This window comes from Juglans regia, chromosome 9 (genome assembly GCF_001411555.2).
Source record: "Juglans regia cultivar Chandler chromosome 9, Walnut 2.0, whole genome shotgun sequence".
NCBI classification, from domain to species: Eukaryota; Viridiplantae; Streptophyta; class Magnoliopsida; order Fagales; family Juglandaceae; genus Juglans; species Juglans regia.
The window spans coordinates 19,000,000-19,018,038 of NC_049909.1; the positions used below are offsets into that span (position 1 = coordinate 19,000,000).

At 35.1% G+C, this 18,039-nt stretch overlaps 1 protein-coding gene and 1 pseudogene across 1 annotated transcript; both read right to left on the bottom strand.

The window, feature by feature from the left end:
• Window positions 1-5,140: 5,140 nt before the first annotated feature.
• Window positions 5,141-5,660, bottom strand: LOC108993753. The gene has a single exon (XM_018968765.2). The coding sequence runs from the start codon at window positions 5,566-5,568 to the stop codon at window positions 5,233-5,235; it is 336 nt and encodes a 111-aa protein (XP_018824310.1). The 5' UTR covers window positions 5,569-5,660; the 3' UTR covers window positions 5,141-5,232.
• Window positions 5,661-8,010: 2,350 nt separating this feature from the next.
• LOC108993734 lies at window positions 8,011-12,104 on the bottom strand (annotated as a pseudogene).
• Window positions 12,105-18,039: the final 5,935 nt, after the last annotated feature.

The following is an 18,039-nucleotide window of genomic DNA, read 5'->3' on the forward strand; positions in this document are numbered from 1 at the left end:
GATGTGCGCTCGACATGCGCCAAAGCGAAGCTCAACTAGTGAGTTCGCTCGACGTGCGCTCGAGCGAAACTTAATTCGTGAGTTCGCTCGAGTCTCGCTCAACACCCCGTTTGAGCCATTACGGATATGCTTGTTCGCTCGAGACACGCCGCTCAAACAAAAAATACAAATTTTGCCAATTAGGATTTCCAGCGTCATTTGCTATATATTTGTCATATTTGACTTGTGTTGCACGACTTTCAACATATTTTAAGAGAGAACAATTATCAAGTGAGTGCATATTATGTGAAAGAATAAAAAGTCATAGAGAATATGAGTTGGGATTGAGTGATTATAATCTCTTATGTTAATAAGATTTATGTAGCTCTGTGGATGTAGACAATTTATCGAATCACGTATATTGTGCATCATGTACTTGATCGTGCACTCTTTTATTTTATTTGCTATTGTTAATATTTATGTGTTTTGCATAACATTTCACAACAAGCCACTCCTCTTGTTGGCCTGTCATTTGAGGTTGCCCAAAACTCGTACCCAAAAATGCAAATTCGGACGAGTCTTTTACCTCTCAAAAAGAGTCGGCCTTTTTGTTGTTTCAGAGACACCATACCTTGCACACGACCATCATTCTGATTCCACATTTATTCTTTATTTTTTGAAAAAGAATCAAATGTTTTGGGAAAAAAAAAAAAAAAAAAAACTGAAATAATATACTCTTACGTTGTCTTATTATATACTATTATCTGTTGGAAAATAATTTGTATATTTTTAGTATGTGCAAATTTTGAAGTCTCTTTGAAAAAGAGGTTGAATCTAATTATGAAAAATCATAATTTTCATAATTTTTTAAGATGAAATTTATTTATTTTTAAATAGACTACAAAAGATTTGATACGTTTGGATAATAAGGTGATTTTAGATATTCTATTAATAATAATAAAAAAGTTATAAAAATTGATGATAAAAAATTAAATAGTAATAAAAAATATGTATAAAGTAATAATAAAATATTAAATAATAATAGAAAGATCTTAGCCTTAAATTAGTTTGGTAGATGAGATCATCTAATCTCATATAATCATCACAGATTTTTTAAACTCTCATATAAATATAATAAATAATTTAATTTTTTAAATTTTAAAATAAAAAATTATATTATAATAATATTTTATTAAACTGTTATCTTATTTAAGAGTAATGCTACATACAGTCGTGGAATGCGCAAACGCCGTGCAGTCGCTTTGAAAAAGAGTGGGGTCCACTATTAAAAAATTAATTTCTTTTCAGGTGGGTCCCTTATTTATTCACTTTTTTCAAAACGACTGCACGGCGACTGCACGCTCACGACTGCAAGTATCATTTCTCCTTATTTAATTTGGATAACTAAACGGCCCTAATAAAACTTTGACGGTCAACCATTGATCAGTTCTGTAGTGATTTTGAACACTTTCTCTACGCCGTACACCCCACGCCCAGGGCTGGGGCCCACCGTTCACCCCTCGCGAACAAACATCAGATTGTGACCTGACCATATAACTCCATTCTTTTTCCCGACCACTTGCAACAATTTCCCAATATAAATTGGCCATATCCATCTTCATTCTCCGTAGCACTGCCTCCTTTTACTAATTCCTCTTATCACAACCCTATACATACACCAACTCACATCCTCTCTCTCTCTCTCTCTTCTTGCCCTGATCTGTAAGCATGTGGAACTCCACTCTCACCCGCTTCGAAAAACTTTCACTTCAAGTATTAGAACCATGGAAATCCAGCGTTAACGCAAAAACCATATACAGAGATGAGTTAGACAAGAGGGCGTCAAGAAAGAAGCCAGGGAAGAGTTGCAGAGATCGTAGTACTGTTGCAGATTCAAAAGTGCCATTGCTTCCAGGAGATCAAGATGGGAAGGATTCTGAAAGACGAGGAGGCCGCCATGGCAGCAGTACTAGTAGTACTCATGTTGACAAAAAAGGGGTGATTAGAGTAAAAGTCAGGATGACAAAGGAGGAAGCAGCTCGAATTTTATCCAGGTGCAGAGATGGAGGGTTCCTTGAATTCAAAGACTTAGCGACTGAGCTTGTTCAAATACCAAAAAATCGTGTTCGTGTTGTGTCCCTTAACACCATCGACCTTGATCCAGTGCTTAAGAGCATTCCAGAAGAAATTGATGATGAGAATTAAATGCAAGTAGTATCTTATCAATACCCATTTTCATGGTTTTAATGTATTCGCAATTCTTTTGGAAGAACTACATAGAAACTTTCTTTTTCCTTTTTCGTTTATTTATTTATTTTTTTTTTGGTGGGCACGAGTGAATACAAATCCCAAAAGCGTAGGTGGATGGAACAGTACGATATCCAGTTCCAATAGATCTTGGGCATAAGCCTTACCCAAATTAACGTTTCTAAAGTGGAAAAAGAATTCGTCACCTTGTCCTCTCTCCATTTTGATTGGGGTTACTCTGCCGCGATGATACGAATTTAATATTTTATAAATTTTATTGATATGAATTTAATTTTTTTTAAATTGAGATATATTTAATTTTTAAGTTAAAATGTTTGAAATAAATTAAAATAAATATAATTTTTTTATGAAAAACTTAAAAAATATATATATATCATCAATAATTGATTTAAAATGAGTTAAAGTTAAGTTTATATTCTAAACACAATTAATCGATCGAGCCTCCAAATAATGGTCATGTTTTCTTCCACTAAACACATACGACCTTGATCCCCATTGTGATATGAAAGGCTTGTCAAGGGTACAATCACGGCAGTATGAGGGACAAAAAGACAGTTGAAGCCGATTGTAGGAGGAATTTAACCACTCATGACCTCATGATCTTTAAATGATTATCAGCGTGATTGCATGTCTTACTGACCGATTGACGTCCCTGATCTCCTATTCCAGTCAAACAAGATTGCAGATTTATGTTTTGGGTTTTTCCTTATATTTTTTGATAAATTGTTGCTCATTTATACTTGGGCCTAGCTGATGGGTTAACACCATTCCCATCCGATTGCTTAAAGCATCATTTTCTCTATATTATAAGATTTATATTTGGAATTTTTTTCAAATACATGCTCCATCCCATTTTTTATTTAAAGGAAAATGTTTAGGATATAAATAGTGACTCTTTATATTTGAGAAGCTATTCATCTCATAAATCACTTTTTATATATATTTTATAGGGACTAGTTAAAGATGTAGAAATAAAATAGTAGAAATAATAATAAAAAAATAGAAAAAGATTATTTTAATAGAATAGAGAAATGATAGAGAATTAGATATAGAGTTGTGCTACACATAAGCCTCACACTCTGCACACCACTTAAAAAATATATGATTTTACTCTTTTATCCTCATGTTTTATATTTCATATTTCATAAAACATAAGGGTAAAAGAATAAATTTACATATTTTTAAGTAGTGTGCAGAAGTGTAAGGCTTATGTATAGAATTTTTCTTAATATAAGATGTTTTTTAAAGATTAGTAAAATTTAGGAAAAAATTATATGCATAATCATTTTAAAAAAAAATGTAATTTACTATTAAAAAATTAATTTTTTTATATAAATTTATATTTATTCACTTTTTTAAAAAAAATTATGCGCATAAAAAAATTACAAATATCATTTTCTCAGCAAACTAGAGTGCTTCAATGCCCCGCATATTGCGGGATTAATTTTACTGGCAGCTGATCATGTTGACTCTCGACAGGCTCCTAGCTAGTTTTTTAAGTGCGCGACGCATGAAAACGATTTTTTTTTTTTTTCCTATGTGAGTAAGAACCTACTCTTGTCCTTATTACGTGCTAAATCAGGTTGACAAATTGCATATCATACTAGAAGAAGAATCGGAATTAATTAGAAAAAACATTACCACCCAAAAATCTCAAATTATATATGCCGTATAAAAGAGAAGTAACGATGAAAAAAAAAAGTTTAATATGCAAGATGTAGTCTTAGGATATACTAAAAAAACTTCAATATGCTAGAATAATCAGTACGGCCATCTCACCTCACATGCAATTTCAAGCTTCAATTTCATAATTTGTATATTAGACTAATATTAGATACAGTCTTAATATATACAAATCTCATGTAATTTCTTTAAAAATAAATAAAATCCATAATGAAAAAGCAGAATGCTTTATGTAAGTCTCAAGCGTGATCTATTTTTTTTTTTTAAAAAAAAAAAAAGATTGTGCGAGATTTACATACACTATACAACTGTACAACTTATTTTCTAATATATTAAACCCCACATGTCAATAGTATTATAGCAATTTTCTGCTATAGTTGGTATTGTCATATTCATGGATGGTGGCATGCATGCGTTATTTTCAATAGATTCATGGAAATGCGCCATAATTTACGTATGTAGACTTTCAGTTTGGGTCTATTTTTCTTTCTAACAATTAATTGGTTGAGCATCATGATCAGTTGGAGGAATTCATTTGGAACTCGGTCCCAATGATAACGAGTAATATCCGAGATTAAGTATAGGAAGGTAGTGAATGAGATCTTAAATTATTTGAAAATGAGAAATTATTATAATCATTATAAGAAAATTACTTATTTGTTACCAGTTATTTTTTTATAAAACAAGTCTATTCTCATTGTAAATAATTCGTCATAAATGCTCGTTTTTCTTATAGTATTTTTGCGATGATTTCAATGAAATCTACTCATAATTCATCTTGAGAATTACTTTTGAAGTAAAAGTCCAAATGTAGTTGGAGAAACGCATATACATGATTTACTGGTACTATATATCTATCAAGGTAGTTGGTTCTCATGAGAATGCAACTGATTCCATACAAAGCACTGCACATTTGAATATTCCATAGAATGAGTATCAATATATTGTGTATATTGAAGGCATCAGATCAATTTCCTGATTATTAAAACAACTAATTAAACATTTTATATGCACATTCATACTGGTTTCCTACACGCATTTTTCGAGAGGAAGGAAGATCAAAGAGAATGGGGAACTAAATTCGAACATGAAGGAAAAGAGATTATCTCGGTTAAGGTACTCAAAACATCCATGTCAACCACTATATATATATATATATATATATATATATATATATATATATGTCCTCTGGCTAAGAAGAAAATTTAATTACAAGTTTGGATCATAACCCACATCAAACTGAAGGAGGAGGGAAAGAAGAAACAAAGGCTGAAATAATATATTTGAACAAAACGGACTTGATCATGATGATCTGTCCATCTCAAGCAATTCAGGGCTCTCCATGATACTTTCCAAAGAAGGCTTCCATCCCTCAACTCTTGATCCTGATCTTCCTCTTTCAATCTCAATGAAAACATCTTCCATGGCCAGCTTCTTTCCTTCTTTATCCTTCAGCTGTAGAATGAACCACTCCAGCTCTTCCTTTGTCAGCACAATCTTAACCCTTATGGCACCTTTCCCAAAATTACTTTCCTGCACAAACCCACTTGCTCTCTCTCTCTCATATTCCTGCTGCTGCTGCTGCTGCATTTCCTCTGCTTCTAGCCTCTGCGTGCATGTCTCCATGCAGTTTCCCATAATTTTGGATATAATTCGTCCAGAATACGGTTCTGGGATCCTGAAACCACTCTAGCTAACAGAAAAGCTTGCTCTTTTTTTTTACGTTTCAACTAATGTATCTAAGATGGGAGATAGGAGATAGAGTAGGGGAAAGCAAACATATATATTTATAGTGCTAAAATATTACTACCACCACTACTACGTACGTCTATTAATAATATTATAGAGCAATAATAACATGAAAATCATTAGATTTGTTTCATTCATGTGTGACAAAACGCGTCCCCTATGTTTGAGTGATAGTGTCCATGTGTGCCACCCTAGCTAAGACAAATTAATTTAGGTCATGACGTGACACCAAAATGTCTCCCATGCCTGCCCTCAAAGTCACAGCTACTACTACGTACGTTGATAACTTTAAAAGACATCAAAAAAAGGATTAACTTGTAGACTTTAAGAGGAAAAAATATCAAAAGGCAGACTAAAGTATGTATATCTGGCTGCATCCAAATATATCCTCATGAATGTCAAATTTTCCTTTAGACTAATTCCCTCTCATTTTGTTGGGTGACAGATAAAAGTTCAAAAGTAAACAGAAGAAAATTAAGCAAAGCAAGCTTATACTTTACATATTCCCCAGAAAAAAAAAAACCACTTTTCTACACTTTTTTCTTATATTGACGTCTTTTTTTGGCCCCTCCATCTAGAGTTTGAAGAATTCGTCTTGACTGGTTCCCCTTTAGGAGGATCTTATTGCATATTATACTAGCTAGAATTACCACTAGCTAGACTAGAATCTAGCTAGAAATTATACTAAGGGAGCCAAATTTCATTGTAGTAGTTTTTTGATTAATATAGAAAAAGAAAAAGTCTAGAAGAAGCATCTTTCTTGACAAGGTCCCCCCTGCGCCCAAAACTTCCTCCTATCATATGATTAGCTCTATAGTCTTGTACCACCAAACGGCAAACAGGCCCGATCTATTTTTCTTGATCATCTGACCTCTCGATGAATGATCAGACAGTACCTCTTGTGTTTTCAGAGGTTTTTTTGTGTTTTGGCTAAGTAAACTTGATCATACAGTACCTCTTGTGTTTTCAGAGGATCAGTTACTTCATCCCATTTAATTACATGGTTAGGGATCATTTTAACATCCATGCAGCCATACAGATCTTGTTCCACTGCCTGCCCATTGTGCAACAGCATGAACTTGCGCCCCCACTCGCTTCTCTTGTGTCTTCAGTTAAGTTTATAACAGAACTTAACATAGCTAGTGCGCGCAAGACACAGCATGGAATCGATGTTATTATGACGACAAATGATGATTCTGTGCACAAAAAGATTAAGAAGATAAAGCCGAAATTGTAAGGTTGTAAAAGTGACCAACAGACGAATATTGATTAGGTTGTTTACAAAAACATATATTGATCACAGTAATCAATATCATGTTGCTTTTAAATAATAATAATAATAATAAAAAGATCGGAGGAACTCGACAATCTTCCAAGTTTAGGTAGGAAAAAGACTAGTTTTTATTAAAATTTTCAACCTCGAAACTGGTGGAATGCATGGACACAGAAACTTTTCCATTTTCAATGGCAGCAACAACCTACTCTTGTCCTTACTTGTTAAAGGAAGTTTAAAAGGTTGTTGATTAGTCGACGGTTCCATTTCACATTGAGTGGGTTCTGGGTCCAAATTGGGAAATCGGAACCTTGGATTTAGCGAACCCTACAACATTATTTTATTTTATTTTGTATTTGTATTAAAACATTATTATTGATGAATAATGATATATGCAATCGTGGAGTAGATAAGTACCATGCAATCGTTTCAAAAAATAGTAAGATTTACTATTAAAAAAAAATAATTTTTTTTTTTTTATATATCCCATATTTATTCCTTTTTTTCAAAATGATTATGCGACGTTTGATTACCTTATGACTGCAAATATTATTTCTCTTTACTAATTCCATTAAAACCTTAACATTTAAAGTTTAGTATTGTAGAAGTTTTTCAAATCTTAAATGGATAATATTGGAGAAAATTTTAAGACTAATAATTTCCTCAGAAAAATTATATTCAAAAGTCTCACACACCACACACCACCCTTTTAAAATTTTTTTCTCTTATCAAATGTGTGGTATATGAATGGTGAATAGAAGAATTCAATTGTTTTAAGAAGAATAAAACCAAAGAAAATTTAAAATATATATATATATATATATATATATATATATATATGATGTGCAGTGTGGAGCTTATGAATAGCAATCCTCATAAATGTAACTAATGTTATCTTATTCAGTATTTGGTCTGGCCAATTTAAGCAAATTAATATTCATCCAGTATATGCTTTACCAGGAGAAATCATTTCTTCAGTATAACATCGGCCAGCATGGTATAGAAAGACGGAAGGAAGAAATTTCCCATATTATCCATGAATATCCCACAAGATTCCTCACTGGTCAGGAAGCACCATCAAGACCTGTAACGACCCGTAAATGTAATTTCCAGGTAACCATGGGAATCTCAAATCAAATAGAAAGCACGAGTAATGACAAGAAAACCAAGAGCTAGGCTTGCAATAAGCACAGTAAATTATATCTTCCATGTCGAGTATGGGACATGTGTTTATGTAAGTACGGTTTCCATAACATACTTCTGCCAGTGGCTAGGTCCCAAGGATCAGACGTTCATGTGAATTGCAGCACATCACTGTACAAAAGGATCCACTCGTCTCTAGAACAGTGCATCTAGAGCAGTTCACAAGAAACTGCCCAATTACATTTTGAAGTTCATAAACAAATAATTTTACAAGTCAGAGCAGTTAATGATTGTAGCAGTATTCTAACTTAGAACGGCCTAAAAGCCATGTCGTGCATGTATTCTGAACCTGGAAGGCTCTATAGTCAACTGGGAAGTTTAAGGTTCACGTGCATGCAACTGCAGTAAAAATCCAACAAAAAACTCACTCTATGCGGCGGCGCTTCTTTGCAAGATTCTCAAACACCTGGTGGACATCAGCAGCTGTGATTGATTTTGATGAGTCAAATGACTCCTCAAAAAGGAAAGAGAAGGAAAAGATAAATAAAAATGCAGATCATGTGAGCGCAGTACCTTCAAAAAATAAAACAGCCAGAAGGCCAACTTCCATGCGTTCCCTTTCCCCAGTCTGCTTTATAAAACAGTACATAGGCCATTACGAAGTCACAATCAAGAGCATACCAAAAAACCACGAATCTCATCCTTCATATCAGCTATGCCACTTAGAATCTCCATTTTCTGTATATGACCAAGTTTATCAAATAAACTTAGCTACGCGCCCTCCTGTTGCAGCAACTTCTCTTTCCTCTTCTGTGTTGCCATTTTCTCGTACTCTACAATTGAGTCCTCCTTGTCCAGCAGAAAAGCAATACACTTCTGGTTGTAAACAACCAGGCACTTTTTACATCTGCAAAGGACATCACGCCAGTTTTTTGAAAGAAAAAGTGGTCTACCGTCTAAATCAGGAGAAGCAGCCTCCAGGTTAACTCCAAGAACACAAGTGGGATGTGTACTGGCATCTTTTACACATTGATTTGAAACCACCTTCTTCTGAGAATCTTCTCCAAGAGACAAACCGTTCACATTAGATGCAGACTCAGAATTAGCATTAGAATGATCTATTTTAGGATTATTATGAGCATCAACATCATTCCCTACTTTTCCAGATCCACAAGCTGCAGATTTATCTTCTATTACATTCTTATTATTGGCATCAATGGTAACATCACACTGTCTCCTTGCTGCCCATATGGACTGAGGATATCGTCCCAGAAACAAAAAAAATGGTTGAGCAGGCCCTACATATAAAATCCTCATACAGAGGTTCACTTTCCTCATCTCCTGGAACCTGTAGCATGGCAGAAAGATTAGTGAAGAACCAAGCAATTGCGATTAGATGAAAATTACTTTTGAGGTATATTTTTTTGTTTTTTGGGTGTAAAAGATGTTTGGATGGAGCTCAGAATTTATTTCACCAAAAAAGGTGAGAAGTTTTGAAAAATTTACAGTTGCCAATAAAGGCCAAGGCCTTGTATTATACCATTATCATAGCAATGTATGGTATCCTTGCCATGCAAACATGGCGTGATGCATTAAACGTAATAAGAACGAAGAAAAAGGGGGGAAACTTGAGAGCCATTGTGAAGGTACTGCTAACGACCTCATTAGAATTCTAAAGACTGAAATGCTCCTCATGAAACCAGTCCTCACAAATGCAGCACTGTATCATCTCTACTGGCTCTTCAACATCAGGATCAGGATAAGGCCTACCAAAAGTGCAATATGAGCCTCTGAAGTTATGATTATACATATTCTCAGCATTCTCTATATCCTTATTTGGAAAAAGCTTGAAGAAGAAATCCCCAAATTTTGAATTTCCACTTAAAGTTTCTCTTGGTCCAAAGCTCCACAATCTGGTTCAAGTAGAAAAATCAGTTATACTCAGTTGACATTAATATTAAAAATTCAGACAGTAAGCATGATGGAGACATGAGTTCCTATCACGACAGATATAATTTCCATGAACCATCTGACAACCTGATAGAATGCTGAATTTGGAATCCACCATAGCAACCATTCCAAACTAAGAACAACCATAGTTCCGATTAAAGTTAAAAAATGACCCCTTTTAATACAAAATCCCATGTACGCAAAAACAAGAAATGGGGGTTTGAACGTATGTCAGAAAACCACCATGCTTCTAAAAGAAACAAGAAAGCAGTTACATAAACAAGAAAGCAGTTACATTAGATCCCCTAAAGGACTGTATAAGACTCTAGTTCGAATGAAATGCAAACTCCAGCTCACATCATGGAGATAGAAACATCTACATTTTTAGAAAGAATAGAAAATTAAAAAGAATTGATCCTCTACACTCATGCATTAAATCTATCATTTTGCTTGGCTATTAAATCATTATACTCCCATTCACAATAAAAATTGTTCATACAACTCAGTTCATAAAAAAAAAAAAAAAAAAAAACAGTTAATGTAAGTAAGCAATCAGTACCAACTAGTTAGGAGTTTATCATTTACTCAAAATTTTAAGTCCTCCACGCTGAAAAGATTGTAGTAGGAATACCTCGTGACCATCATGGCAAGACAAGGAGCAAGCTGTGCAAACTCCGGCATTTCCCTCTGGGTTACAAGTCAGACATGAAAACACTGCCTGTCTCTTTATATAACCATTGGTATAAGTACATTCATTGCCTTCATCAGCCCCCAAAACCAGGTCTGCTTCCTATGTGTCACAAATTAGAGACATACAAATAACCCATTAGCTTAAACACAAGAAAATGTACAAGTACAAAACATTAATAATGTCAATAAAACGCCAACAATATTTTAGAATATAAGGGGAGGGTGACTGGAACAGAAGATGGACAATAGGAAAATAACTGCAGCTTACAATAAAACTGAGGCCCAGTGTGATTTAGTTATAGATTTATACATTTTTTTTTATAAGTTATAGATTTATACATACTGAGCTAAAATGAGATAAACATATTAAGGAAAAGAAACTGAACCTACTTCACATGGCCAAAGTGTGTGTGTGTGTGTGTATGTTTCAAACATTGTCTCTTATAATGCCAAGGCATCAATGCAATCTACATTTGAAACAAACAAGAAGATGAACCTGAAAAAGGTAGGAACGCTGACACCCCCATGAGACATGGTCGGAAATTATAGATTCTACCCTATTGGTTTAAAATGCCTAGTGTAATGAATTTTGTCAACCTTCGATATTTGTGTGAATACAAAAAAAAAAAAAAAAGTAAGGTTCTTATAGAAGATCTCAACCAATGCACAACAACTTGAATGGTATGTTTTCTTAGGTGAAATTGACGATCACAAACTTGATGCAAACCTAAAACAAAACAAAACATACGCAATTCAGAATCCTAAATTAATATCTTTTTGTCAGTTCTATAGCAACCAAACGAGTATATCAATACACTGGGTTTTTTTTTTTAAAAAACGCCAAATTATATATAAGAAAGAAGCAGACCAGCTCTTGTTCCTCCACTCCTTTAAGGTAATCTCGGATGGAAACAGTTTGCTCGGATTCATCTTCAAACGCATCCGCCATTTTCCCACCAAACTATATAACCTTAGGCAGAATCCGCTACCCGTTGGTGAACAATTATTACGCTCCGTACCTGAGATTCACTGAGAACAAGAACCAATACTGATGAAAGAAATTGTCGACAATGGGAAGTTTTGGGCGCTCTAGAAAAGGAAACCCTAGATTGGACGAAAAGGAAAGGGAAATTTCGAAGAAACGTACCTGACGCTGCGGCTGAGATATTTCTAGGGCAATCACAGGTGGATGGGATTGAAGAAGGGGAAAGTGTTTCGGGCAGAGAGAGAGAGGGGGGGTCAGAGAAGCGTTAAGGTTGAATTGTGGCAGGGACTATTCACTATAGGGACATTTTCCCGCCATATCGAGACCCCTGAAGTTCTGGCCAGGGAACTTGCCGATTCTGATGAGTTGCTGCGATTCACAAAATCAAATGCGTATAATCCGTTCCCTCCAATTGCGAACGGTTTTTTCTTTTTAAGTGATACTTGTGTGAAAGCGGGTAATCATTTTGAAAATAAAAATAAATATGAAAAAAATATATAAAAAAATTAATTTTTTAATAATAAATCATACTCTTTTTCAAAACGATTGTATGGTATTTGTACACTCACAACTATATATAATATTACTTTTTTAAATATGCTGAACTTATCAAATAAATTTTCAATTTTCATTAATTATTGACTTGATTTAGCATGTTCCTGCTTGAAATTATGCGCATAATTGAGCTCACAAGTTTTTTTTGTTGGCAGCTCAGATGTTGTTTATGTAAGAAATGCAATTCTTTATTTTTAATTATGTTATTTTTAATCATATTGTTTTGGACGTATGTCACATGTGCAACTGGATCTCCTCGGACAATCAAGGGTTAGCTTCCTTCTTGCACAAGTTCAATTTAGAGATGGCTCAGGGGTGATCTGGGGACCCTTCGATGCCTAAGTCAGTTTTCTCTAAGGGGGCTTCAATAGAAGTTTTTGCCTTAGTTAGTATGTATCTGGTGATCCGCTTTTATACAAGGAATGGGAAAGCAACTCGCACGCATCGTCAAAGGCAGTCCCATCACCTTCATACTCCAACCACCGAAAGCATTTAATGTGACGTAGTGTATCGGAGAAAACTAATTAATGTGGCATGGGTCTCTTATAGATACGTAGGCGACCTCTCGACCCGTGTCAACGGCACCTGCATTTTCCCTTCTTAGGATATGGGTGATGGTTGCTTCTCCCACACGTCCTTCAACAATCGCAACTCTTGAATGCTTAGGGCATGCCTAAAGCATTTAATGCGACATAGAGTATCAGAGAATAGTAATTAATGTGGCGTGGGTCTCTGATTAATATGTTGGCAACCTCTAGGTCTGTGTCAGCGGCGCCTGGTTTTGTCAACTCTTGTCGGAACTTCATCATCTTTCCTCGATCCCCGTTTCCACCAATTCGAGGGTCTTTTGGTCGGGCTGAATGGATCCCTAGGCCGTGAGATGGGCTTCTTATTTCTTGTTAGGTTTAGCCTACTGGGCTGGGGAGGTTACCCATTCCACATATAACTTAAAATGTCAAGTTTGAACTGTCTAATTATTAACCCACAATTTATTAAAATAAAATAATGCAATAGATAGATCATAGGTTGTGCAAGTGTCACGCACTCTTTTTGAAAAAAAGTGAGGTCTACTATTAAAAAAAAAAATTTATATTTCATATTTACTCAATTTTTTCAAAAAAAGTACACAATGCTTATTTACTCTATAACTATAAATATCACATTAATGGAGTAATTAACAGCATTGCTGATCACATTTGGGCTTGTCATGATTTTTAGCCTGTAAATGTTCTTCAAAGAATTATCTCCAAATGAACATAGGTTTTTTAGGCAAGCTTCTCCAACAATGTATATATGCTAGCTACATGTTATGTTTGGATGTTAATATGAGTTGAATTGAATTATGAATATTAATATTTTGTGGGTCTCATTGAGATGATATTTAACTTTTTTAGATTGAAATTATTTTAATTTTTTAGATTAAAATATATGAAGTAGGTTAGAACGAGTTTAACTTTTTTATAAGAAGTTAAAAAAATAGTGAATCTCTATCAATAATTAATTTGAAATGAGTTGAATTTGATTCAACAATCAAACACAATCTAAATCACACTGCTAGGACTAGCTTGTTGCAACGGACCTAGAATAGAATCATAACCAAAGACTTCGTTTGGTGAGATCCAATGCTACCCTACCCAAGCACAGTGACAACGTGCACCTTGCTTCACATCCATGACCAATCACTATCTCACCATATATTTCCCTTGCTAGTTAAAATGCATGGACGAGTGGCTAAATAACGAATGCGACCCAATGGACAATCACCATTTTACTATTTTTCCTTACCGAAGACATTGTTTTCACCCCATACGTATGGGACAATTAATAATTGTAAGGCTAAACAAATGATCAAGGGAGTTCTATGTATTGAAATTCAAGTATCACAAATACTCGATTGTTGTTGACAATAACTGAAAGACTGGTTAGGCCAAGAACTTAGACATATTTATAATTAATTAAGAGTAGTGTTACATATACTTACAGTTTTACTTATAGTTTTATTTACAATACTTATTTTGTTAGTTTTCTTTTGAATTTCAAATTTTATGATTTTCAGTCTATCAATAACTGACATGAAAAGAAGTAAGTTTTCTGTAAGTTTTTCTTAAATACATTTAGTATTTTCCATTATTATTATTATTATTATTTTATAAACAATGCTTAACTGTTTTATTCCTAAAAAAGAAATTACATCATTGCATCATGCCAAATGACTTGGGAAACAAAATCTGGGAAAGAGTCTCACCAAATCGCTATATCATCTACATGCCATGAATGTCTTGTCAAACAATGGGTTACAGAATTGGCCATTCGGCCTCTATGGTGTATTGTAACTTTTGGAAATCTTAAAACCAACCTCCTTTTCTCCTGAATCAAGCTCCCCCATATAGACATAGATTCTTGCTCTTTGTTTAGCTCTTGAACTACCAACATGGAATCACATTCAACTTGAAGATCAGCAATACCCAAAGGAAGACAAATCTAAAGCCCCTCAGCACAGCCAATAGTTCAATCTCCATAAGATCATCGACCTCATGTTCTGGTTTGTTTGATGTGAAGATCACCCTACCACCCTCATCTAGAAGAACCATACCTGTACCTAATCTACAATGATCATGGAAGATAGCACCATCTGTGTTCAACTTCAATGCACCCGAAGGTGGGGGCTTCCAACCACATTGAGGTTTGCGTCCTTTTTTCTGCTCCTCTGTTGCAGACATGAGCTCATTGTATCTTGTCAATGCATAGTCCAAGGCTTCTTCTAGAGTTAAGCTCTTATTCTCATAAAGTAATTGATTTCTTCTATACCACAACCTCCAAGCACATAGGAATAGCTTTTCAAATTCACCTTGTTGATTCGTTCTGATTAAGTGAGCCATAATCTACAGAAAATCAATCTAAACTTGAAACTCTTGCAAAAAACTAAGTTGTGCCTATAGAACTTCTTTGAAACTTGAGCAGTATAGTAGAGCATGATTAATGTCCTCCTCTTCCACCTTATACCATCTGCATTTGGCATCACCCACCACCTTTTTTGCTTGTAGATTTTTCAAAGTTGGTAGCCCATTCTTACACACCCTCCAAGCAAAGATCTTTATTATGTTAGGAACTTTTATCTTCCAAATCTTCCTCCACCATCTCCTTTGCTCCTCCCCATATGAAACCTCACCAAGTTGCCTTTCTTCACCTAGGGACATGAACAGTCTGTAAGCACTCTTGACACTAAATTTTCCATTAGACTCATGCTCCCACACCATGTTGTCAGGTCTGCTATTAGCAGGTAACATTATGTTCAAAACCTCATAAGCTTCCCTTTGAGGTAAGATTCTTTGTACCTTCTCCAAATCCCAACATCTTGTATGTTCATCTATCAGGTCTGCAACTATCCAGTTCAATTGGGTTTGAGTAATAGAATCTGAAACTGGGATTAACCTGTGCTTTGGCAACCAATAGTCAGACCACATATTAATGACCTTTTCATCTCCTACCCTCCGTCTGCACCCTTGTAACAACAAACTCTTTGCTTCCCAAATTCCCCTCCACATATAAGGAGCTGCGCCTAGCTTAGAATCTTTAAAATTCGAAGAGGGGAATACTTAGCCTTGAAAAGCCTGTGAAGTAGTGAGTCCTCCTCTTTAAGATTCCTCCATCCCTGCTTTGCTAAGAGTGCTAAGTTTTCAAGTTTTCAAGTTTTCAAGTCTTTAAACCTCATACCACCATTTGCCTTTGATTCACACATTTTCCTCCAGCTAACCCACCTAATTTTATTCTCCTCTCTCTTTTGTCCCTACCAGAATTTGGCAATCAAGCTTTCCAATTCAATGCATAGAAAGGAAGGAAGTTTAAAGCAACTCATTGTATTGGTGGGAATAAACAGGGCTACAGCCTTGATTAGTACCTTTTTCCCCATTGAGATAGAATCTTCTCCTTCCACCCTTAAAGTTTCTGCCATACCTTATTTTTAAGCTGAGAAAAAGTTTGGTATTTCCCTCCGCCCACCATGGAAGGGAGCCCCAGATACTTGTCATAATTTTGGCATTACAGCACTCCCCACAACTGCATGATCTCTGTTTGTTGATTAGGAATAACATTTTTGCTGAACATCATGGAAGTCTTTTCCTTATTCACATTTTGCCCAAATGCCTTTTCATAGATATTTAGTATATGCATTATATTCAAGTTGGTTTGTAAGGTAGCCCTGCAAAACAATAGACTATCATCTACAAACATTAAGTGATTAACAATAAGAGCATTCCAGATCTGAATCCCCTCTAATGCTCCATTCATCTCAACTTGCTTTAGAAGAGAAATAAGGCCCTCAGTGCACAAAATGAATAAGTAATGGGAGATAGGATCCCCTTGCCTTACACCTCTAGTAGGATAAATTGGACCTTTTGGCTCCCTATTTACCAATATTGAGAAGGAAACAGACTGCACACAATGCATAACCAAACCAACCCATTTAGCTCCAAATCTCAATTTTCTGCATCACTATTTCAAGGAAACTCCACTCTATATCGGTCATAAGCTTTGCTCATATCAAGTTTGATGGACATGAAACCCTTCTTTCCTTGCCTCTTCCTTTGAATAAAATGGACTAGTTCATAATCTATTAGGACATTATCTGAGATTAACCTCCCTAGTATAAAAGCACACTGTGAAGATGAAATCAAGTTGGGTAAAATACCCTTTCAGTCTGTTTGCAATCACCTTTGATACCAACTTGTACATGACATTATAAAGACTAATAGGTCTAAAGTCAGACACTAGTTCAGCCTTATTCTTTTTGGGAATCAATGTGACAAAAGTATGATTCAACATGGAAGGAAAATTACCAGAATTGAGGGCATGTAAAACAACATGAGTAACATCTCTACCCACAATATGCCAAAATTTTTGATAAAATAAAGAGGACATACCATCAAGGCCAGGGGCCTTTGTGGGGTTCATTTTCTTAAGAGCAACTTCCACTTCTGCGGTAACAAATGGCATGTCAAGCTTGTGTCTCATATCATCAGTAACCCTGCCAACTAGATTCTCCAAGAAATCAGCACTACCTCTCTCAGTATATGTTGTAAAAAGGTCTTGAAAATAATTAAGAATCACTGCATCTCTTGCTTCATCCACTTGCCAAGTCCCATTAAAGTCTCTAACACCTTTAATCATAATTTTTGCTTTTATCAGTGAAGCCTTGTAATGAAAAAATGTGGTTTTTTTTTTATCCCCTTCAGTTAACCATATCACTCTCGACCTTTATCTCCACATGATTTCACCCCTTTCCAACCACTTATGCACCTCTGATCTAGCATCCTTGATAGCCTCACGATTAAGACCCTTAGGATCTGCAAGTTGTACCGTTTGGAGTTTCTTCTTTGCCTTTTTTAGATTTTTCTGCACACGCCTAAAACTGTTTTTGCTCCACCTCTCTAGCTTTTCACCACACATACTAATCTGTTTCATCACCCTCTCTATTGTTCTTTCTCCAGTACTGTCCACCCAAGCAGTCTTAATAATCTCTTGACAGCTATTATCCTCCACCCACATTGCCTCAAAGCGAAATGGTCTCCTCCCTCTCCTTTGGACCCTATCAGACTGCAACTGTATTTTCCATTAATTAATGACTCATTTGTAGTATGACTCATTCCATTTTTGGATGTTAGTCCCCTTACTTTCAAAGTATTGATAGTCAATGTGAATGAAAATTAATTAATGAGTTGTATAAGGTATTAGGATTTCCTACAAATTTGTAATTAAAATATTTTTT

What these genes read in the sequence shown, in the direction of transcription:
- LOC108993753 (XM_018968765.2), bottom strand. Translation starts at nt 5,568, where the DNA reads ATGGGAAACTGCATGGAGACATGCACGCAGAGGCTAGAAGCAGAGGAA.